Genomic DNA, 22,782 nt, shown 5'->3' with positions numbered 1-22,782 from the left:
ATTCAAAGGTGCTAGAGTAAATGCACACTAACAGCCTAAACAGGAGTTCCTTTTATCTTCCCTGTCACAAAAGTCTTCAAATTGTTCTGCATGGCTAGATGGCTCATTTTGGATCTAACCAGGAAATCTAACCATTTATTACAGGAAAATCATAGAAAACTTCTTGAACTCTGTCAAGCTCGGTGCTGTGGCCATGGCCCTGGGGAGCCTGTTCCAGTGCCCGACCACCCTCTCAGTAGAGAACCTTTTCCTAACATCCAACTTCTCTAAAGCTTTCAGCATCACCATTTGCTTTAGAAAAATACTTAATTTACATCCATGTGTGCATCGGGCCTGGCCATACCATTGTACAGGGGTTTGCTGCAAAACAGGGGAATCAGCAAGTATGTCTTTACAGATCGTTCTTCAGTCAATGAACCAATGAAATTGCCAAACTCCTACAGTAAGCAGCTTGGGTTCTTACTACCTTCTTCCCACCAGTGGAACCAAATCACTGTCAAAGCTCTCTTTTCGAAAGAGAGTATCTACTGTAACCATGGTGCAGGAGAAAGGCAAGATTAGCAAATGGCCGCCTAGCTTGACAAAAGCAGGTATTAAATGATTACTCTGTAAGCTGGTTTAAAAACACTGGTGCAGAATCCATCCCAACAACTGAAGTAGGAACTCTGAAGAGAGCCATGCAAGCAGCAACTGTATGATAAAACCACGCACATTTATTCCTTTAATGACTGCCACCTATTTTATAAAGAATCGTGAGAACGAAAAAACATCTTGTAAGCATTAGATCCATATGAACACTAACAATAAAAAAAACAAAGGCCATACCTGAATGAATGTTCGGAAAGTAAAGTGCCCTTTTACTAGATTATTGCATACTTTAAATATCTTTTCTATTCTATTCTAGGGATAAATTTTACGTTCTTTCTCAAGGTAAATGGACACATTTACTTCAATGTATGAGGACAACATTCACTGAAAGGTGAATTTCCCTCTTAAGTGTTCAATAAAGCTGTCACATACCAGTGGCTGCACCTTTTTACTCCTGCACACACTGTAAAAAAGAACTATCTAATTTCAAAGTTGTTTTCCATCTTCATAAAAACATACAAGAGTATAGTCAGTACTTGTCTAGGGAAGACTATCCAAGAACGTTAATTATATGAAAAAAACAAAAAATGTATCCTCAATTCAAATAAAAATTTAAACTAAAAAAATCTCCCCCTTGCAGAAAAATAATCACCTACTCAAGTGTTTATTGTACAGTAGGTATAACTGGTATAATTTGTATATGTATTCAAGTACTTTCAGCTAAAAGTAACCTACAAGCAGCCCAGTTAAACAGATTTTACACAAATTCCTAGAGTACCTAAACCTCCCACATTCATCCCAAATAATACAAGAAGAAAAGGCAGATGGCAAGGATCAACCTCTTCAGCATGGGAACCACATTTTCCCCCAAGACTTGCAGACAACAAATAACCTCAACTGCACCTGCAGCATTATTCCTACTCACACAAGAAGCTCCAATTGTAAAAGAAAAGGTGCATCAGAACAGGCCCCGAGATGAAGCAATTAAAAATTGTAACCACAGATAACACAGAGTGTTTATTCACTGATTGTCACATCTATGCAACTCCAGGAATGTGATAGCTTTTTGGACACCCTCCTCTCCCCACAAAAAGTCATTCACTCTGCATAAACAAGGGAAGAACAGTCTGGTCCCAACTCTCATCCCAACGCAGCTGCTTGGATGCACAAAGGTTTTTTCTGAAATTCTGGAGTTTGCCTTCCAGCGTGGGAAATTCCAGGAAAAGCATCTGTTAATTTAAGAAGAAAACAAACAAACAAAAAAAAAAAACAGAAAAGTATCATGTTATATTTTGGATTAATTCTAGCTTCTCAGGGGTAACCCTCTGGTGTGACCCTCTGAACAGTTTAATATCACAATATTTAGTGCGTTCTTGCCAACTTCAGATTTATATTCAAATAGAAATGTGGCCAGTAATATCCGTATTCAAATAGAAATATGGCCTATAAGATCCACCAGGCAAAGAAGTATCCTCTGAGAATGCAAAATACACAGAGGATTATCACACGAAAAGGTAGCTTACATGGTAACACCTTTGTGGTTAAAGCTAGCGGAAAAGAAAAATCTGTCAAGACTTTACCTTCAGTTGTTCTGCAAGTTCATTTGAATCCCTGAATATCAGACCATTTTCATCATGTTTCACAAGTTCATGTAAACTGTGTACAAAAATAATAGAAAAAAACATGAAGAAAAAAGGAACAGTGAGTGGGACATATATATTTAAAAAGTTGCACAGTGTATCTGAAGAGACATGGCTATGCCTTAAACATTAAAACCTAGCTGTCTAGATATGAACATTACATTCCTGACAAAATGGAACAAACGGCAGTTATAAAAGTTTAATTTAAAGATTGTTCCCCCCATGTCATACTATCTAGGTTTACCGTTACAGTAGGTCCCTCACTTTGTCATTGTGCCACTCCTCTGCACATACATCGCAAATCAGGGCAACACTCTACTTTAACCCACAAGGAAAATCTGTACATGAGATCTCCACAGTGAATACATCTTTAATTGAAGGACTGTAAATTGTAAGGTGGACTGCATACATTCACCCTTTCACAGAAGAGAGACATGCCTATGCAGAATGATTTTTTTTAAATGAAGCATATGGAAACAAAGGATTACAGGGCAATTATTTTTTTTGAGGCAGCTGGTTGCAATAAATGCTCCAAAGATTGTAAAATCTGGTGTTAATTTTTAGCCAACCTTAAATAAAACAACCTTGACTTCTGAAGTTTGTCTTATCGAATCAAAAGTAAGTTGTTATCGCATAGTACTGGAATCTCATCTGATACATGCAGAAGCTAGTAAACTCTTGACTTGTTAGAACAGTGTTTTATATGAGCTATTAAATTGTATCAGAATAAGCAAGCTCTTACCATTCAAAATATATTGCACATACAGGTAAACAACAGCCAAACATATCTACCACCTTCATAGGTAAATCCAAACCACTGGATGACTTATGGAGACACACACCCAAATCTGCCGAGCCTGAAAAGCAAATGAAACACACAAGAGCCTAAATTCTCTGAAAGCATCTCTTCTAGTCTTATTGTGAACCCTTCTATGCACGTATTTCTTTGGGTGATATGAGCTAAACATAAGCTATTTTCAATACTATCCAGACTGACTCAATTTCAAGCCTGCAGAAAACGTGTATACACATATATATTCACACACTATATGTGTGTGTGTATATATATATCTTATGTGTGTATATATATATATATACACACACACACACACACACACACACACTAAACTATATATTTACTAAAATTAGCCAGGCTTTAGAAACATACCAAGCAAGTGCATATTAAATTAAAGGGAATTTTAAAATCTCACGTATCTGAAAACAACCTTTCTGTCTCTTAATCTGCTAAGAATGGGTAAGTGCAGAGGAAAACTCTACCACAATTCAAACAGGATATGCTGCATCACTCACTAGTGACTTCTTCCAATTCAAGTGATTTCAAGACAGAGAAATTGCAATGCTATTTTATAGACATTATATTCATTACTTAAAAATTACCCTATAAACACCACGTTTTACAGCCACATAAATTGGCAGGTTTGAAAAACGAAGAGAAGTAGATCTGCTTGAAAGTGTAGCTGGCTACTGTACTACGCTTACTCATATTTCATGCTAATACAATGGACATGCTGAGGGAACACTATTCCAAGACATGTTCATTTAAAATTTCAGGTTTTTTTGGGTGCTCAGCCAAAAGCTTACGGTATCAGGTACTGACCTGCCCCATAAACTGCAACACAAACAAGCAAGCTGTATTTCAGCATAGAAGAGAAGTACAAATAACAGACTGAAATAGCAATGTAGGTATTATGCCTATTTCTTGGGATAAGAGTGAAAAATGCAGTTAAAGAAATTAGCAATTTTGCTTGTCTAAGTCAAAAACACGAGTGGTATACATGTATATACCATCAGTAACCAGCAAGTTCATTTGCTTACTACATTCTGCTACCTCCTGCGCATAATGTCTATCAGCTATTCACAACTCTGCTAAATTGTTTTTCACACATTATCAAATCTATTTCATAATCCTCTGTTTACCAAGCAAAAGAGGGTAATCCTCAGCTTCAAGCCAGGGTGTACAGATCTGGATATGTTTGAAGTGCAGTTTCTTTATCAGTCCATTGTAGTATTCTTTTAGTGGCCCTTTGCCTGTTTAAAACACACACAGGAAAAAAAAAATAATAATGATTTTATCAGGGTGATTGAAATTAAAGTGCTGTCTGTGCACCCTGCTGTACAGATGACAAAGTCCTGTTGCCTCAGACATGTCAGAATATACCAACCATGATCACCCCAGAGATTAAGTCCCACTGAAAACAAGGTGAACCTACACTTCCTCTCTTAACTTGGTATTTAAAGGAGCCTACTGTCAGTGTTGCCCAGTCTTGACCTGCATTTTCTTTACCGTAAGACAACCCAAAAATACAAATTTGCTCTTTAAAAATCACACTAAGATTTAGTCTGCTATTAATGAGAAAGTTAACCAACCAGCATTCATTCTGCGCATACTGTTTTACAAAAAGATGTTTGATGAGTAGGTTTCCTCCTGCGTTAAGAGAACCTTTCTGCTTGAAAGGCGCCAAACATGCACCTTTATGTTTCTTTGGCTGCAGCATCTCAGTGCTCAGAATGTTGAGATTAAATTATTTTGAACATGGCATAACGGAGAGCTGTGCTAGACAGCCAGGCTGAGCGCTTCTCCTCTTTAAAGATGTGCCATGATTACATTGCTATAAGAATCCAACTGCTCTGATTTATAATCAGACAAAAACAATTCTCCTCCTCTCTCTTCATCATCATAGAAGAGTCAGCATAGTAGAAAAGTGAAAATGAAGTCATCTCTATGAGCAGAAAAGAATTATAATGTGAATAAACTATTACCTGTTATCACACATACTAAAGCTGGAAGCTTGATTCCCTCATTGATATACTGCTCATAATCTGGAAAAGATAAAAAACTGTTCAGAATTGACAAATAAATGGACTGATTTAAGAACGGTCATGGTGTATGAATCATTTAGCTTCCTACTTCAAGTAATTTCTTTATAAACACATACCTAGTAAAATAGCAGTAAATTTACAAATATTAAAATTGACAAATTTCTATAGAAATAAATTACGATATGTTTAAAATGTACGATTCATAGAACATTTCTTTGACTACACCATATCGGTTGTTTCAATTTATCTAGAAACTGCAGCTGTAGTTCTTAAATAGACAATGCATATTCCCTTCTTTCCTATTATCAGATACCTATGGAGAGTACTCATAGCTTAGAAAATAGAACTGCAATTTACCAAGAGAAATATAATTCTCCCCAACAACTACTCCAGTTGAATCCAGATGTTTCACTTCTGTATTTCAACTCCTACTCTTAAAGCACTGCAAATTAATCAAATATGTCTGCATTTTCATTTGAATAGGGAGGCACTGTTCTTTAGAGAAACCCCTCATAACTGTCCAGCATACAACCATTCCCCTTGGAATAGATAAGATGAATTCCTTAGTACCTACCTTCTAAAGCTCTTAAAAGGACTGAAAAGTCTTCATCCTCTGAAAGAAAAGGCTTTATTAGTGATATTCATGTTTCTAGCATTGGTAACAAATTATTATACGTACATAACAACAAAGATTTTCCTCACCTTTACTTGAATGATTTCAGTATGGCACAAGCTCTTCCTACTAAAAATCTGCTGTAATTATTTTCATAATTAAAAGTCCTCAACCATATACAAAACTTACTTGTTCTCCTTATTGGCAACATGGCCAACAAGCCACCAATGGACTCTCTTTTGAGGATGTGCTATATATCACAATTAATTCTCTAGCTTTTGAAACTAGAAATTTTTAAGAGCAGAAATTGCTCTGTTAATTCAAAGGTACAGACAATTCTGCCCATGGTTACTAGCAATTGATTTGCTTCACCTCTCTTTTCCCCTTCTCATAGAGAAAAAAATGGAAAGTGAGAAAATTACATAATAGATGTTATCAGAAATAAAGAAGTAAAAATTTTAGGTTTTTAATCCATTTTACACCACCAAACAAGATACTATGGAATGAAAAATAAAAGAGTAGTGGGAAATCTTTTTTTTTTTTTTTTTTTTTAATTTTTAGCCACTGAGGTATATCATGTACAACTTGTCTTTAAATTCTTCCAGACAAATGAAGAAAAATTTGCCACTCATGATGCAAACACGCCTGTATAACATGTCAAGTTTCAAGTGTGGTGAAGTATAAAGATCCCTAGTTATATCTTTTGTTAAGAGGTAATAAAATATTAAAAATAATCTGTTTACAAACCTGTCCAGCTTGTGCTGCTGATGAGAAGAGCTGGCCGTCCTCTGGTTTTTACCACATGTCCGTTTCTTTTATCCATTTCTGTAAAGGCAGACCTCTCAGCATTCGAACTGACAGACTCTGTACTACGTAAACAGAATTTTCTGAATATGGACTACACAAACAGTCTACAAACACAGAAGGAAATGCTATGCTTAACTGACGTGAGTTTCTAAACTCTGAGACTTGCTACTCAATTTCTCTGGAAATAACCATTACTGTACTGATTTGCAGAGACATACCTGATCATAGGGAAGATGCAAAACAGTCTCTTATTACTACCATGAGCCTAATGACACCGCTATTATAAGCACATTTCTATCTTCTAACAGTGTTTTCCTTAAAACGTTGGGAAAACAGTCTCTCTTTCTAGCTCTGTCCCAAATATATCCAAAGCATGGTGGCCAACAATGCTCTCATTCAATTAAAATTGGAACCTTTACATTCAATGGTGTGCAGATTCAAAAAGAAAATGCCATACAGTATGATTCTCCCCTCCACTTTCAGGCATTAGTTTGGTAAACTAACTGCCTGTTGGGCTATCTACTATAGCAGACATCCTGCACACAGCCAGAGAAGAATGCTTAATATTTATAGAGCAAGACTTTGAAAACCCTCCACAATAAATGAATGGGGAGTTTATTATAGCAATTACTAAATTAATGCCATTAATGAAGCATCCAATCACTGTCATCCAGTTCAGTGGGAACTAGACAACTGCTTTCACCCTTCATGTATTATATTACTTATTTCCTCAGAATTTACACCAACTTTTTCTTTAAACAAACAAAACCCACTAATTTCACACATCAAGCAACATGATATCACCCTTCAATGATTTCACTTATTCTGGCCTCTCCAGCAACAATTAAGCAAACTTGCACAGCATCTGCTACTGGCTGAATGCATGCAAAGACCACTGTCTGCTGCTGTTCAGAAACTTGTGATCCCATCCAAAGGTATTTCTGGGGACTAAATGCCAGTTCTTAACTGAATGACACAGGGTAATTGCATGCTTTACTTACATATGCTGTGCTTTAAATGGTCCATAGTCTTTTGCAAGTTTCATGTACAACTGATGTTGAAGCTCTAATGGTGTTTCCTTAAAATAAGAAGCTGGCCTATCATACAGCGTTACTGCCCTGTAATGAAATAAATTCACAAGTTAAATTAAAAAAACAGATTTAACAAAATGCACACGGTAAAGAGTGACAGGCTACAACAATATAATGCAGAAAGCGGATTACAATAAAATGATGATTCAACTCAACTTTCTGTATTCCTGAAGTTTGCTGGAATAGACCAAGCTTCATCTACTGTAAGAAAAGGGTCCCTTTCTTATATGTGTATTCAAGGGATGTAACACAACCATAAAAATCTACAGACATCGTTGTCCTGATTTTTAAACTTATAAATTAAGTTTTCCTTAAAAAACACCTTTTCCTTTTGATTTTAAAGCCCTGTGATTGCAAAAGAAAAATCTGCAGGGTTGACTAATTGTTAGCAAATACAGTGATGTCTGCCTTTTTTTATTTCATAGGCAGTGCAGCAGCAAGTCTTCCATAACATCTAGACTGCCATCTTCTAGACCATGAGGTGTTAATTACGAAAGCTAATGAAGACTGTTCAACACCCATACTCCACTAGCTTATAACAAAACTGACCAATGGGTTCCAGTGGTGATGAACTGGCATAGTTGCTTTTGTTAAGATTACTCTGAATCCAGATTCACAATCATGTGCTTTCATTTCACTTTGAGTACGCACGTAGTAACGTTAGAGGTACTTCACTTACTTTATTTTGCAATTCACCCATAGATCTTCTTTCATTGCGTTAGTGACACACAAGTTATAGTCCGACAAACGTCCAAAAAGCTTCTCATACCTGACAAAAATTAAATCTTAGTTAGAACCTAAGGCAATCCCAACAGCCAAATACACTGGCACTCTCCAGTGCCAATGCTCATTAAAAGCCAAACAAAACCAAGAGAAACTCAACCACCACCCAATAGCTGAAGTTTAACTAACAATTATATATTGACTCCTTGTGCTGTTATACCAAAGCAGTAACAGTTTATGAGAAGGGATACAGCATGACTTCCTTATCCGCTAAGACCTAAGAACACAATAATGGAAAGCTTTTAAAGCTGTTACCCGTAGGTAACCAGTTAGGTTGAGTAAGAAACAGAACCACCTTTAAAGATGGACTGGAGTGTAAAGTAGTGTTAGAGAATAAAAAAACCCACAACACTAGACAAAGTCACTGCAAGAAGATCAAAAGTTTGCATATGCAACCTGACTACTTCAAACAAGAACAAAAGGAACAGGTTTAAACCATGTGAGAAAATCTTTTAGTTCCTATAACATTCACACACCTACTTTAAGACAGGTTTCTAATTACTTTATTCTCCTATTTCTAAGTAGCTCACTTGTCAAAGGCACGAGAGTTTGCATTGCATTGGGATACCACATTTCACCTAAAATGAACATAAATTTGCTTTTTTTGTTACAGTCTAGGCTTCTTACAAAGCGTATCCTTTGCACTCTGCCCTGTGTACATACATACATACAGCAGGCAGAATACTTCCTAACCTTAACACTGAAAGTACATAACAGAAAGTAAAAGAAAACTATTTTTATAAGCTACTCACAAATTACTTTAGAGAACAACCTAATTCCTTTAAACCGCGTACATCATTTTTATAGAATAAATTTACCTAGACGGAATTTTTAGTGTATTTTACAATATACCACCTACCACCACCTTCCTATGTGTTTAACAAAAGCATTTTAAATAACGTGCTTCCTGAAATGTAATAACTTCTTGATGGAAATAGCCCTTTGCTAATTATATTCTTATTTCTGCTTTCCATCCTTCTGAGCTCTAGAAAGGTTCATAACTTGTAAATAGGAGAAATTTCTGTACAAACCATTTTGCAATGCGTACTAGTGGGTGATTTCTTCCATGATTCAGACTCATTATGGTATATCCATAGTTGTGCCAATCAATTATCAGTTTGCTTCTCCAGACAAGACACGCTACCCAGGAAACAGCTATACTAGGTAAACCTGGAGGATTCTGTTAAATAAATAAAAACAAGTAAAAACAGGGTAAGACTATGGTCAAGTGATGAACACTTAGCAATAACGAGAAAATCAAATGACTGAAATAACATTGTTTAAAAGGATCTTAATGAACGGGGACGATTTTGTATTCACCAACTACAGAACTGCCAGTTTCTCCTATGAAGGTTGGCAGGAACTTCAAATTTTACTGTCGGATCCGGGTCAAAATTCCCATCCAAAACACATACAAGTATTTCTGTTAAGATTTATTCTTTACTAATATACATGCCACTGAAATTCAGAAGCTCAAAAATTAACAGGAAGAACAAACGTGAGTTAACAGAGAAAGAAGTCTAGAATGAAATAAGTAGTTTTTATATAGGTTTATACCATGGATTAAGCCAATTTTAGCTCTCAAATAATTAGAGCAATGTCTGAGACTGCTAAAAACATTCTGTAATGTAATACTATTGAAATTAATTACACACAAAAAGCATACCTGAAGAAGAATATAGGATGGTCGATCCATTTTCAGCATTGTGTACAGCAGCTGTATTGCCTGAGCAACGACTTTTACAACATACTGGAAAACCTTTGGGCCAACTGCAAAAGGACAGAGAACGTGTGAGAACACTCCAGCTCTGCAAACGTAAATGTGCGTGCCACGCAGAGCCAGCCATCGGGAAGTTTTAAAGTAATGGCATTTCGTTAAAACGAAACCTGATGTCACAGAAACACCACAACACCCCCAAGTCCCCGTTCTACTTTTTACCTAGAAGAAAAATCGGAGTACACGCGGATGAACAAACACACAGAACCGTGAGCAAAACATAAAACCCACGACCCCCCAGCTCGACCCAAGCCAGCACCACGCAGCCTTACCCCGGCCCCGGCCCCCAGGGGCTCGAGGCCCGCAGGGAGGCCCCTCAGGGCCGGTTTTTGCCCCCATTTCCCCTCCTCCCCGCGCCCTGACCACCAGCACCCCGAGCAGCCCCGCTCCGCTCCCTTTCCCCCGCGCCCCCCGCGCCCCCGGCCCGCACCCACCTCGCAGCCACCGCAGGTCCGAGAGCGGCACGACGCGGATCTCGCCGCTGCCCAGCACGTCGCCGTGCGGCCGGGTCTCTGCGGCAAAGGACGGAGGGTGAGAGCCGCGACCCCTCCGGCAGCGCCCCCCGAGCCCCGGCCGCCCCACGCCCGCCCTGACTCACGGAGGTAGCCCAGCAGCGAGACGCCGCGGCCGTGCCGGGCCAGCGAGAGCGCGTGGTACTGCATCCGCGGGCTGCGGCCCAGGTCGCCCAGCACCGCCACGCACACCCGGCCCTCGCCGCCGCCCGCCCGCCGCCGCCACCGCCACAGCCACAGCGCCGCGACCGCCGCCAGCACCACCGCGGCCCCGATGGCGCCCAGCGCCCCGCCGCCCGCCGCCATCTTGAGGCCCCGCCGGCGGGCAGCGCGCCCCCGGGCGGTGCGGAGGGCGCGGGCTGAGGGAGCCGTGGGGCGGGCGGTTTGCGCCCGGGTTCTCCTCATGGCTGGCGTCGTGTCGCGCAGAGATCCCTCACGGCACGAGGCAGAGGCCGATGGGATGAGGTTCAACACGGCTAAGCGCCGGGTTCTGCACTTTGGTCACAACAACGCCATGAAAGCTGTGCAGAGGAAAAGGATCTGGGGGTGTTGGTCGACACTCACCTGAACGTGAGCCGGCAGTGTGCCCAGGTGGCCAAGAAAGCCAATGTTATCCTGGCTTGTGTCAGGAGTAGTGCAGCCAGCAGGGCCAGGGAGGTGATCGTTCCCCTGTACTCTGCTCTGGTGAGGCCGCACCTCGAGCGCTGTGTTCAGTTTTGGGCCCCTCAGAACAAGAAGGACATCGAGGCCCTCGAGTGTGTCCATAGAAGGGCTACGAAGCTGGTGAAGGGCCTGGAACACAAGTCCTAGGAGGAGCAGCTGAGGGAACTGGGGTTGTTTAGTCTGGAGAAGAGGAAACTCAGGGGAGACGTCATTGCTCTCTGCAGCTACCTGAAAAGGAGGTGTGGGGAGCTGGGGTTGGCCTCTTCTCACAGATAACTAGTGATAGGACTAGAGGGAATGGCCTCAAGTTGTGCCGGGGCGGTTTGGGTTGGAAATGAGGAGACATTTCTGCTCAGAAAGAGCAGTCAGGCATTGGGATGGGTTGCCCAGGGAGGTGGTGGAGTCACCGTCCCTGGGGGTGTTCAAGGAAAGGTTGGACGTGGCGCCTAGGGACGTGGTTTAGTGGATGATAGTGGTGGTAGGGGGATGGTTGGACCAGATGATCTTGGAGGGCTTTTCCAACCTTTATGATTCTGTGATTTGTCCAAGCGTGCCCACTCGGTGTCCACAGGTGTCCTCATTTAATGAGAACAGCAGCTCCTCGGTTTTCCGTCCCAGTGCTCTGTGTGTTCTGTCACACTTCTCCTTCATCTGGAGCAGTTTTGTCAGGTGTGGGGAACCGGCAGCACTGCAGCTCTGCTGAGGGCAGCCTGGGTCCCGGCTACCTGCAGGCCACACCACCCACAGCGTTCTGATGGCCCCTTTACACCATCCCTCCGAAATAAATTCCTTTCCAAAAAAATAATTTAAAATCAGATTTTGCTTAGAAACCTGCTGAACTTGGATAATTTGCATCATTTAACATATGTAATATCTTGTGAAGCAGCACAGAGTTAGCACAGCCTTTCCTTCAGCTGTGTCTATCAAAACACTTCAACCCTAGGTATGTGATAAATAAACTTAATGTATTTACTGGTCAGGGCTCATAGCAGGCGGTAACATACAGTAAGGCCCTTTGTTTCTGCAGCCCTTCATTTCCAGACACGCAGACTCCCCTTTCCACCCTTATCCCAGGTGCAGCGGCAAAGAAACGGCCTTAGTGGGCTGGTCGCTCCCTCACACAGAGCTGAGGTGATGGCAGGCAGCCTGTATCTGACTGTGCCCTTCAGCAGTCTGATCACCACAGTGGGTTCAGCGCACATGCACACAGCCTCTGCTGTAAAAGTGCTCTAAATAAATGATTTCTCAGCACTTTCTTCAAGAACGCTGTGCGCACTTCAAAAGTTCTATTTTTTAATTGCAGATGGACGGTCTTTTACCTCCCCTTACCTCTACACATGAGCAAGAGCTCCCTCTTTTGATGGCAGCTACAACAATTTTACCGAAGCCAAGGCTGAAAGACTGGATTTGATCTGCTGAGTTGTACTGCCAAGTGCATTGGCTGACATTTAAAGGCACAAGACATTTACTAGCATTGAAGATGGCAATCAAGCTTTCTGTGAGAACACAGTGGCATACCTGTGGTTAAACTGTTAAGGGAAAGTATTCCATCACACACAGCAGGACCTGCTGTGAGCAAGGGATATTGATTTAGAAGTTACACAACCTCTTTGAGCAGAGTAGATATGCGGTATACTTTCTTCTTGCTGATTTTTCTCTCCAAGGCCAGCTTCTTGAAAACTGAGCCTAATGTGAGGAGCTCTGTCATTTCTGCCCTCGAGAAAGTGACTGTCTTCATGGAGAGTCGGTATCAGGACATCAATTTAGATGCAGTGCTGGGATTTCATGTTTTGCAAGGTATTGTGACAGTCTGGCTTTTTTTTTTTTTTTTTTTTTTTAAGGAACTAAGCTGATACCAGCTTTCTTGACTTAAGTCGTTACATTAGGCAGATTTGACTGCTAGTAGCATGACATATATATATTTATTTCTGAATTCATTTTTTACCCTGTTTTAAAGATTCAACTCCTTAAATGCAATGACAATAGTAGTGATCCAGCTGTTATTTACATCAAAAGTATGCCTTAGAAGGAAACCTTGATTCTTCTTGTTTTTAAGAGGACTCACCTGGGTTATCTCTGGCTTGGGAGGAATGCAATAAGCTGTAAGAAGAATGTTTAAAACTATTTGTTAATACTTGATATTATATTCCCCTGTGGGATCCAAACCAATTTGGATAAGAGTTGCCTCTACACACAAATTTTAGGGCTAATAAAAGGTGCCGTCAACTTGTGCATGCTCCATACTACTTCCAGCAGCAATGCTGCCTTCTTCCAAAGGGGCCGTTCCCTAGTTTGGGATCAGAACTTGGTGTTTTCAGCATCCACCTTCTTTGACACCTGCCTTACCCAAAACGTGGGTGCAGAAGAGAAGGCAAAAGGGCAAAGCAGTCCCTAAGCCACATCCACATTTTCCAGTGCACTGGAGGAATTTGGAGGTAGGTGGTAACCTGGCTACGTGGCTACTTTATCTCTGCGTAAATTCCAGTCACCTCCAGAAGGGGTCAAGATCTGATCTTTGGATTAGATATTCTTCTTCATAAAGCAGACAGAAAAGGTAGTTACATGATATCACAAACGTAAGTTTGGAGTGCAAACAGATCCACAGCCAGACAGCCATAGAAATTAAAGGGCTAAGAGAATGCACCACTGCTGTAAACAGTCTGCCAAACTCACAGAAGCACAAAGGACAGTAAGCACATGTAACACGAACAATAATTATCTGCCACCTTATATCTCATTAAACAGTCTTTGCCTGTAGAAGTGTGAGCAAACCCTTGGGCAATATAGAGGGCTTCTTTGACATTTTAGAAGTCTTTTTTTTTTTTTTTTTAAATTTCATTTTCTCCATATGGATGTTATCCATTTCACAGAACAGTTGAGATTGGAATGGACCTCTGGAGGTCACCTTCCCAAATCCCTGCTCAAGCAGGGCCACCTACAGCAGGTTGCCCAGGACCGTGTCCAGGGCTTTTTGAGTATGTCACTGGGAACCTGGTTCTGTCCTCTGTGTACCCTCCCTTCAGATAACTGTACACATGGAAGAGCCGCCCCCTCCCCAACCTTCTCTTCTCTGGGCTCAGCAGTCCCCCCTGTGTCAGAACAGTTTGAACATTGCTGCAGCATCACTGGATTAGCAGCCATTCTTCAAAGGAAGAAAAAAAAAAGAGGGCTACAGGAAAGCCTGACTACCTCTGCAACATCTTAACATACTCTCTTATAGAGTACACACTAAACATATTTCATAGCTTTCTTTTCGTCCTTGTTTCTTCATATATTAAATAATAGTTTGGCTTCTAATTGCAGTAGCATAATGCTCTGCAGTAAGATACCTACTAACCACGTCAGAAGAGACACTACTTAGGTATAATATAGTCTAGTACACTGGATTACTTACTAGGTTCCAGGGTAAATCTTGTTTTCAAAAATGGTGGCTGTGAGGAGAATGGCTGTCACCAGGGGAAGCAGCAAAACTACTTTAAAAAGGAAGGAAAAAAAAAAAGAGTGGGCTGAGAATTTAGGGTAGTATACAAAATGAATTTTTGTTTCTGCAGGCTACTTGAAAGGAGCCCTAGAAAAGTGGCCTTTAGAACATGAATTACTTGCTCAGCGTACCCGAGTTGAAAGTGTGGTGAAGAAGTTGTCTCCTCTGATTGAAAAAGCAACATATTCTCTAGCGCAGAATGATCCCAAATATTTCAAAGGTAAAAATAACAAGTGTGGATGGCATTAAAGAAAAATAGTTCTCATTCAAGCTCAAGGTATTCATATTGCAGTGTTTTGCCTTTATGCAGTGACCTATGAAACAACAAAGATGGCAGAGTTAATGAAAAGAAAGAGTTTACTTAGAGTTTGGTATCCGTCCTGAGAGTACTTAGAAAGGAATGGCTAGTGAGCCCAAATGGAAACACAAATACTAATTCTTGGAAGTAACGATTCTGCTGCTGATTTTTTGGGTGGTTTGGAGAAAAGCACTAAAGGCAGGTCTGCACAGTAGGGGTATTCAGCTCTGAAAGCCACAGAGAGGCAATGTGCAGATACATGCAAGGGTACCTTTGGGTGTAGACAGACTTAAGAGATCAGGCAGGGCCTGAGATCTCCCTTGACTATACCACTAATTACAGGCTTTCTTCTTTGATTTGCTTTCAGAATTTGTACCAATTTTAGGACCACATTTCTGGGTCTTTCCCCATTCATGGAACCAAACTGATACCTTGCTGGCCTATACTTCATTTGGTAGTTCCAAGTGTTTTACAGAGAAAACAAGTGACACGTGCTATACGTATTTGCTAGGAACACGGTATGTTTCTGTGATATCGGTGGATCCTTTCTTACTGCCACTGTTTTATAAGACTTTTCTATTGTCTGCTGGCAAGCAGGAAATGAGAGTTACTGTGCCCTGCAATTGTACAGAACAGGAATAGGCCTTCCTTTATCAGACTCTTCAACTCCGTCTGTGTTGCTATTCTTAAACAGGAAAGAGAATGGCAAGTCCTGCGTTGTCACAAGCACCTGTAGGAACATAATGACTCAACTTGGTTGCTCGGGTTACTCCTTGTCCCATCAGCTTTTCTACTTCATGTTTGCTGATATGGTAAGTGAAAAGTTTTATCATACAAGATTTATTAACCATGCCAGTCAGTATTATACATGGAAAAGAAAGCAGTATGACACAGTAGATTGTGTGGTGGGATGTTAGAGATAACAAGGAGGAACAGTAAAGCTTTGCTAGAGGCGCTTTCTCAATACCTGTATTAGGTAAGTATCTGAGTGCAAATCTGGTGGTTTGGATTTCAAAGGAAAACAAAGTTCAAAGACTATTTACTTGCCCTCATCTAGAACTAAAGATGAAAGACAGAAGTGGCAGTATGTCAAAGAAGGACAATATTTTCTTTATAGTAATATAATCAAATTCACCTGAAGGGTACAGGAGCTTGTGAGAGGTAAAGAAATTCTTGGTGGAGGTAAACCTGTAATCTTGTGAGAACTGGGTGAATGAAGGCAGTGCAGGGAAATTTGGTCAGTGTGTGCCTGGGAACAAATATGGAGGAAGGTGGAAGGCTCCGCAAGAACTAGCTTGCTGCCCTTTGTCTAGGAGGCAACTGATCATTCCAATGGATTTGAATATCCTGGGAAAGCACTTAAGTTGTGACAGAGAGAGTTATGATTCTGCCAAGTGTCCATCAAGGGAGACAAACCAAGAACTTAGAAATGACCTTTTCTAACCGAAAACAGGTTGGAGTAAAAGAGAAAGAAGCTGCAGCAGGGGCTGCATTGAAAGGAAGATGAAGAAAGATAGAACTGAGGGATGAGAGGCTAGGACAGGTTTCTCCAAACACAATTTCTAAACCTAGTTTAGACAGAGCAAAGGCTCTGTGTTTTTTTGATTCCACTCACAAATACCCTGAACTGTAGCAATGTACCTAAAACACCTAGGAACATATTTATGATTTTATTGGTCATGTTTTCCCCAGCTTCTCAACTTGTCTGTAAGGCCACTCCTTTCCCTCCTGATTAACACCAATATTTCGTGGACGTGCTTCATCACAAATCTGCAGAGCAGACATTCCAGATGCAAAATGCACCTTATTCATGCAACATGCTACAAGTACCACGCTGTTGGTGACTGGTACCTAACCTGTGCTTAGCCACCAGGCAATATGTCTATTGGGACAACTCTACTGAGAGAGAACCAAACAAGCTGTTTGAAAATACTATTTCACAAATTATTAGTCTTGAAACAGACTGATGATGCGGGTCCCTACCTGCTGTGTAGGTACCATATAATGATATTCTTTTCCATTCACTCAAGGCTGGACATTCACTCAAAGCGGGACACATGATGCTGTAGGGATCCTATAGTCCATGAAGATGCATCCTGCTAAAAAAATAACATTTGAGTTGTCACAAAATATTTGAATCCAATATAAGATTTCCAATTGCAGTTCACAACTCTTAGAGCCTCTCTTTCCTAATACAAATTAGAGGGGAAAAAAAACAAAATGCAGTGCAATAGTCAAGTTTTTTCTGTATCTAGAAAGGATGCTCTGACCATCTGTTCCTGAGGACCCAGTATTACAAGAATATTTTCTGTGCTAGCATGATGAAAATAAACTTGCAGATCGAAAGCAATGGATTTGAGTCTTCTTCTCGAGACCTCTTCATGGAAAACAGTACGTAATCTCTTCTCAGTTAACCAACAATGTTGTAAATGGTATTGTGAAATAAGGAAAGGTAAGCTTTTTCTTCAGTAGCAATGAGTCATCTAAGAAAAGTGAAGAAAGATTTGGTACATTAATCAGTTATAAAACATTTAAAACTTCAGCCTCAAATATTTATCTTTAATTTTACAAGCTAAATTTTTATCCAAAATTAAGATGTATAAAGTAAAGTTTATAGTTTAGTTACATTAACTATACTTTAATGGACATTATTTCCAGACTTGGAATTTATTTGCCTAACTCTGTTGTTAACGATTTTTAGGATTAACATGGCATGATTTTAATTAAGCTTTATGGGCATGTTTCTTGCTGGAGATCAAGCACGTGAAGCAGTAATGACAAAAACAGCTGTGGTTTTCTGTGCCATTTGATTTCCCCTAGTTATGCTCTGTGGCATGTCTGGTTTCTCTGACTTCTACAAACTCAGATGGCTGGAGAAGATTCTCACTTGGCAGAAGCCTAAGGAAGGATGCTTTGGGGAACCCAGTGAGTAAGCCTTACCCTACAGGAGTGAGGTACTGTGGTGCCTTGTCTCAGTGTGTAAGATGTGCATGGCCAATCACAGAGCTCTATTATAGTAGTTCTCTAAGGTCTTACTGACAGCTCAAAGGGGGCCCCCTCCCCCCCCCCGCCTCCACTGGAAGAAGAACAATTATTAGTGTTTTTCCCATGTCCAAAATCTTTCACAAATGCTACATGGGCTTCAGCACAAAGAATGTGCCTGGACACAGAGTTTGCCAGAACCTTAGTCTATCTGTAATATGTTTCCTCAATGGAAGACTGTTTGGTGAGCTGTAAAGTAAGGCCAGTGCCTCTGCTTCACGAAAACAGAAACTTCAGAAACGGAGGTGTTAATAAGTCTTCTTCACTGCAAATGACAGTGCTCTCAGCATTGAAGGGCAATCCATTTCCCTGTATTTCCTTTTAAAAAATAAACAAGGAAAAAAACCTTACACACCACACTCTTCTCTCTCCAGGTAAAGATTTTGAATACTCTGCTGGAACAGAAGACCAAAAGAAGCTGCTAAGGAGAGTTAAGAGACGGGAAAAGATGTTTACAGGTATTTAAAAGGAAGGTGTATTTTTTGAAAAGCTTTGTTCCAGTTGCTGCTGAATAACTGTGCACAAGCTATTCAATAACACACAGTTGTTCCCAGGGTAACTCTAACTTCCTTTTTTTAAATGTACAAGTGACTTTCCTTTTTCCCTAAGAATATGTGCAGAAAGGTGTTACAGATGTTTCCATTAACAGGAAAAATTACCCTGAAGTAGTCCAAGATTTTTGTCAGGGAAGAATCCTACTCTTAAATGACAGTTTGTAGACAGATATCACAGCATGAACACAGAATGAAAACTGCAATTTGTGCCTGTACTGAATAAGCCATCATAATCAGAGCCTATAACAGGCCTGGAAAAAATACTCTGAATTACAAAGACAGGGAATAAGAGTCAGCTGTTTCCTAAGGGATGGCAAGCAGCAATAGGCCAGGCAACGATCTTACCTACAGCACACAGTCCCACAGCAACCCTAGCTGGGTGAGCAGAGTAGCGTGGTGGCAGCAGGTCCTATTGACAGCCCAGTAATCATCAGCCACAAGCAAGGTAACAAGGCACAGGTCAATCCAAGAAATCTAATAAATAAATAAATAAATAAATAAATGGTAATAATAGGACCACAACTGGAAACACATACATCTGCAACTTAGTTCAGAAAATAATTGAAGGCCAGGCCTGTGATGCAGTGAAAACTCAATAACCAAAGTTATTAAGCAGGTATTCTTTATTATGGCGCCGCGTGTGCGGGGGATCGCTCCGCCTAACATACACACCAAGGGTTACTTCCAGTGTGCTTATATTAATGGGATATATGCATATTCATCTCACTTCCCCCATAAGTCTCCTGCATATTCATTAGGTCTCAGAAGAATCATTAACATAGGTTCCCGCTCCTATTCAGTTGCGTACCGGAGTCCTCAGGTGGTCATCCAGTGTACTCTGGTGGTCTTTTGATGAAGGCCAGAAGTCTTCCTCACTGCTAGACTTCTGACCCTTCCTTTCTTTTGCAGACTTCAGCATTCCAAGCCAATTCTTGCTGGTTCTATTATTTGTGTGCATGGAGTCTTTTCTTCCCTTATCTTCAGAGTCATCCCGTCCTTGTACTCCCTGCCTCAGCCCTGCCCTTGTGGGTGATATACAACATACAGCTGTGTTAGCGAAAACCTGCAAAATCAACATCCTTTACCTTGTTCCCTGTCTCACCTGAGTGTAAATGAGGCTTCTAGGTCCATGGGTAAAGGGTATGGGTGAAGGCCTCTGGCAAGGCTGGTCAGGACAGCTAGGACCTATTGCTGCACTCAGGGTCCCACAAACCTGTACTTAAAAACACCAAGTCCATTTTGTAATTTGTGAGCAAAGTTGGTTAAATTTCACAGTCACCAGTTCACCAATATTATCATTTTACCATGAATCTGTCTAGTCTTACACACACAGATGCACAAAAAAAGGGCTCCTGAAAGGCACAATTAATAAGGCATTTGTAAAATAAAACACTTGAAGTAGGCAGAGAGCTAATGTTCATTATCATACACAAAATGAGTCAAATGTCTCCCTGATTTCTATGCCCAGTGCACGGGAAATTCAGAAATCTTAAAATCCTCATATTTTCGTTTCACGTGGCAACTCCAGTATTAATCTATCTGGCTGCCCACATTTCCTTGGAAAGGATCCAGAAGTCTTGCACACAGGGATATCAACTACTGTGCTACAGATTCATACCATGAAATAAAATGTTTTCTTTTATATATAGTATAGGTTTTTTTTTTCGTTTTTTTTTTTTTTTTTTCCTTCAGTGTTTATCAAAGTAAAGACTCGCAATATTCCTGCTAGGTAGAAAAATAGGATTACTCTTATCTCAGCAGCTGGGTACAGTATAGCACAGAGTATTTTATTTGAGGTCAAATGCTGAGCACAGGGTCGCACACAAATCATGGGGCAAAGTGGCTATAACATCCAACCGAAGTTCTGACTCGCAGTTCGACATTTGATCTCCCTGACTAAACTTTACTGTAGCCTTCCAAATGTATATGGTTTTAAAATCAGTACAGATCATCACCTATGCAAGCCATGCAGCCTTGTTCAACGACTTTCTCCGCAGATGGATGTTCCTCCCATTACACAGCTGTTGCAGTAGGATCGCTCGGAGGGTTCCTGTACTACTACTGCTGCTGACATTAACAGCGCACTGCAGACTGTCAACAGGAAGGCCACGTGCGGGGCGAGGCGATCGGTCCTTGAGCAGTACTGGTGCTCAGTTTGTAGTGAAATAGAATTAACCCTTCAAATCACAATCTTGTCTTGCAATACAAAACCTTGGGAGCTGGTTTTTAATTATGGTAACACTGGATAGTTGTCCACTGTGTGTGTTTTCTTGTTAAGTTTTCAAGTATCCCAGAGAGGGGTGCTTTACCATTAAATACACACATTTTTCCGTAGATCGAATTCTACTGAATTTTAAGGAGATCTTCAACTTCACTGAATCTGAATTAATATCCTGGATATTTCTGTGACGTCTCTAACTTTGCTGTCTCAAGCCCCAATCCTGCCGGGTACCTGCCCTGGTTTTAGCGGAGATAGAGTTAATTTTCTTCATAGCAGCTAGTATGGTGCTACGTTTTGGATTTATGATTAAAATAGTGGTGATAACATAGCCATGCTCTAGCTGCTGCAGAGCAGTGCTTACACAAAGACTTTTGTGCTTTCCACACTGCCCTGCCAGCGAGGAGGCTGGGGGTGCTAAAGCAGCTGGGAGGGGACGCAGACAAGGAAGGACAGCTGATCCAGGCTGACCAAAGGGATGTTCCCTACCATATGGCATCATGTTCAGCAATGAAAGCTGGAGGGAAAGAAAGAGGAAGGGAGGGGGGGACACGTTTGGGGTTATGGGATTTGTCTTCCCAACTAATGTTATGCATGATGAGCCCTGCTTTCCTGGAAATGGCTAAACATCTGCCTGCCGATGGGGAGTAGTGAATGATTTCCTTAATTTGCTTTGCTTGCGTGCACAGCTTTCCCTTTACCAATTAAACTGTCTTTATCTCAAACTATGAGTTTTCTCACTTTTACCCTTCCGATTCTCTCTGCCATCCCACTGGAGAAGAGCAAGCGAGTGGATGTGTGGGGTTCAGCTGCCTACCAGGGTTAAGCCACAATAGCACCAAATGCCTTCAACATCTGCATCCCACCGGGTTCTAACACATGTATGTAATAAACAATTTTCAGCTACTTTCAGTTCGCTGATCCCTCTTTTCTGATGGAAACGCAGATGCCAAGAGCAGACAGAAGCCTCCAGAGAGAAACATTGGCTGTTTTATCTTGCCAAGGCAAGATGAAAAATCATTGTTAGAGCTGTGTCAAGAATCATAGAATCACAGAATCATAGAATCGTTTACAGAATCACAGAACCGCAGAATGACTGAGGTTGGAAGAGACATGTCAAAATCATCTACTCCAACCCCCTGCCGAGCAGGATCACCTGGAACATGTTACACAGGATGGCATTAGGTTGAAAAAACCTCCAAGGTCATCAAGTCCAACCATTAACCTAGCACTGCCAAGTCTACTGCTAGACCATGTCCCTAAGCACCAAATCTATGTGTCTTTTGAATACTTCCAGGGATGGTGACTCAACCACTTCCCCGTGCAGCCTGTTCCAATCTCACAACCCTTTCAGTGAAGGATTTTTTCTTAATATCTCACCTAAAACTCCCTTGGTGAAACTTGAGGCCATTTCCTCTTATCTTACTGCTTGCTGCTTGGGAGAAGAGACCGACCCCCACCGTGCTGCAGCCTCCTTTGAGGTGGTTGTGGAGAGCGGTAAGGTTGCCCCAAGCCTCCTCTTCCCCAGACCAAACACCCCCAGTTCCCTCAGCCGCTCCCCACAGGACTTGTGTTACAGACCCTGCACCAGCCCCACTGCCCTTCTCTGGACACGCTGCGAGGCCTTCTTGTGGTGAGGGGCCCAAAACCGAGCACAGCACTCGAGGTGCGGCCTCACCAGAGCCTCGTGCAGGGGGACGATCAGGGGTTTAACGCCAGGTTCGCGGTGCTGGCCACGAACCAAGGAGATGCCACACAGGGCCGGCACCAAACGTTGGCTCTGCACTACCCGCAGGAGCAAAGACCCAACCACCGCGCGCTCTGCGGCGGCCTCCCGCCACCCTCCCTCCGCTTCTCCCGCAGCATCTCTGCCC

General features: G+C 41.4%; 2 protein-coding genes and 1 long non-coding RNA gene across 4 annotated transcripts; 1 reads left to right on the top strand and 2 right to left on the bottom strand.

The window, feature by feature from the left end:
* Positions 1 to 1,586: 1,586 nt before the first annotated feature.
* On the bottom strand, positions 1,587 to 10,973 carry ALG1 (ALG1 chitobiosyldiphosphodolichol beta-mannosyltransferase). The gene is made up of 13 exons (XM_040574295.1): positions 10,739 to 10,973; positions 10,575 to 10,652; positions 10,030 to 10,133; positions 9,395 to 9,543; positions 8,260 to 8,349; positions 7,491 to 7,607; positions 6,430 to 6,551; positions 5,644 to 5,682; positions 5,010 to 5,069; positions 4,167 to 4,277; positions 2,971 to 3,085; positions 2,169 to 2,244; positions 1,587 to 1,817 (listed from the first exon to the last, which is right to left on the bottom strand). Exons 1-13 carry the CDS (start codon positions 10,956 to 10,958, stop codon positions 1,683 to 1,685), a joined length of 1,416 nt encoding a protein of 471 aa, XP_040430229.1. The 5' UTR covers positions 10,959 to 10,973; the 3' UTR covers positions 1,587 to 1,682.
* Positions 10,577 to 20,910, top strand: C15H16orf89 (chromosome 15 C16orf89 homolog). Its single transcript, XM_040574297.1, has 9 exons — positions 10,577 to 10,671; positions 12,619 to 13,112; positions 14,867 to 15,016; positions 15,462 to 15,612; positions 15,789 to 15,906; positions 17,350 to 17,485; positions 17,915 to 18,019; positions 18,511 to 18,594; positions 20,688 to 20,910. The coding sequence occupies exons 2-9, from the start codon at positions 12,941 to 12,943 to the stop codon at positions 20,759 to 20,761; spliced, it is 990 nt and encodes a 329-aa protein (XP_040430231.1). The 5' UTR covers positions 10,577 to 10,671; positions 12,619 to 12,940; the 3' UTR covers positions 20,762 to 20,910.
* On the bottom strand, positions 13,187 to 20,696 carry LOC121078294. 2 transcript variants are annotated; one of them, XR_005824524.1, is made up of 5 exons: positions 19,793 to 20,696; positions 19,499 to 19,712; positions 19,036 to 19,164; positions 17,078 to 17,193; positions 13,187 to 13,415 (listed from the first exon to the last, which is right to left on the bottom strand). It is a non-coding gene; the product is annotated as an uncharacterized LOC121078294 (long non-coding RNA). The 2 variants fall into 2 exon arrangements; XR_005824523.1 differs by lacking the exon at positions 13,187 to 13,415 and having other exon boundaries at positions 14,862 to 17,193.
* Positions 20,911 to 22,782: the final 1,872 nt, after the last annotated feature.

The sequence above is a fragment of the Cygnus olor genome, chromosome 15 (assembly GCF_009769625.2).
Source record: "Cygnus olor isolate bCygOlo1 chromosome 15, bCygOlo1.pri.v2, whole genome shotgun sequence".
Taxonomy (NCBI): domain Eukaryota; kingdom Metazoa; phylum Chordata; class Aves; order Anseriformes; family Anatidae; genus Cygnus; species Cygnus olor.
Note: the sequence above shows the minus strand (reverse complement) of the source record. Positions and strands in the feature narration are given on the sequence as shown.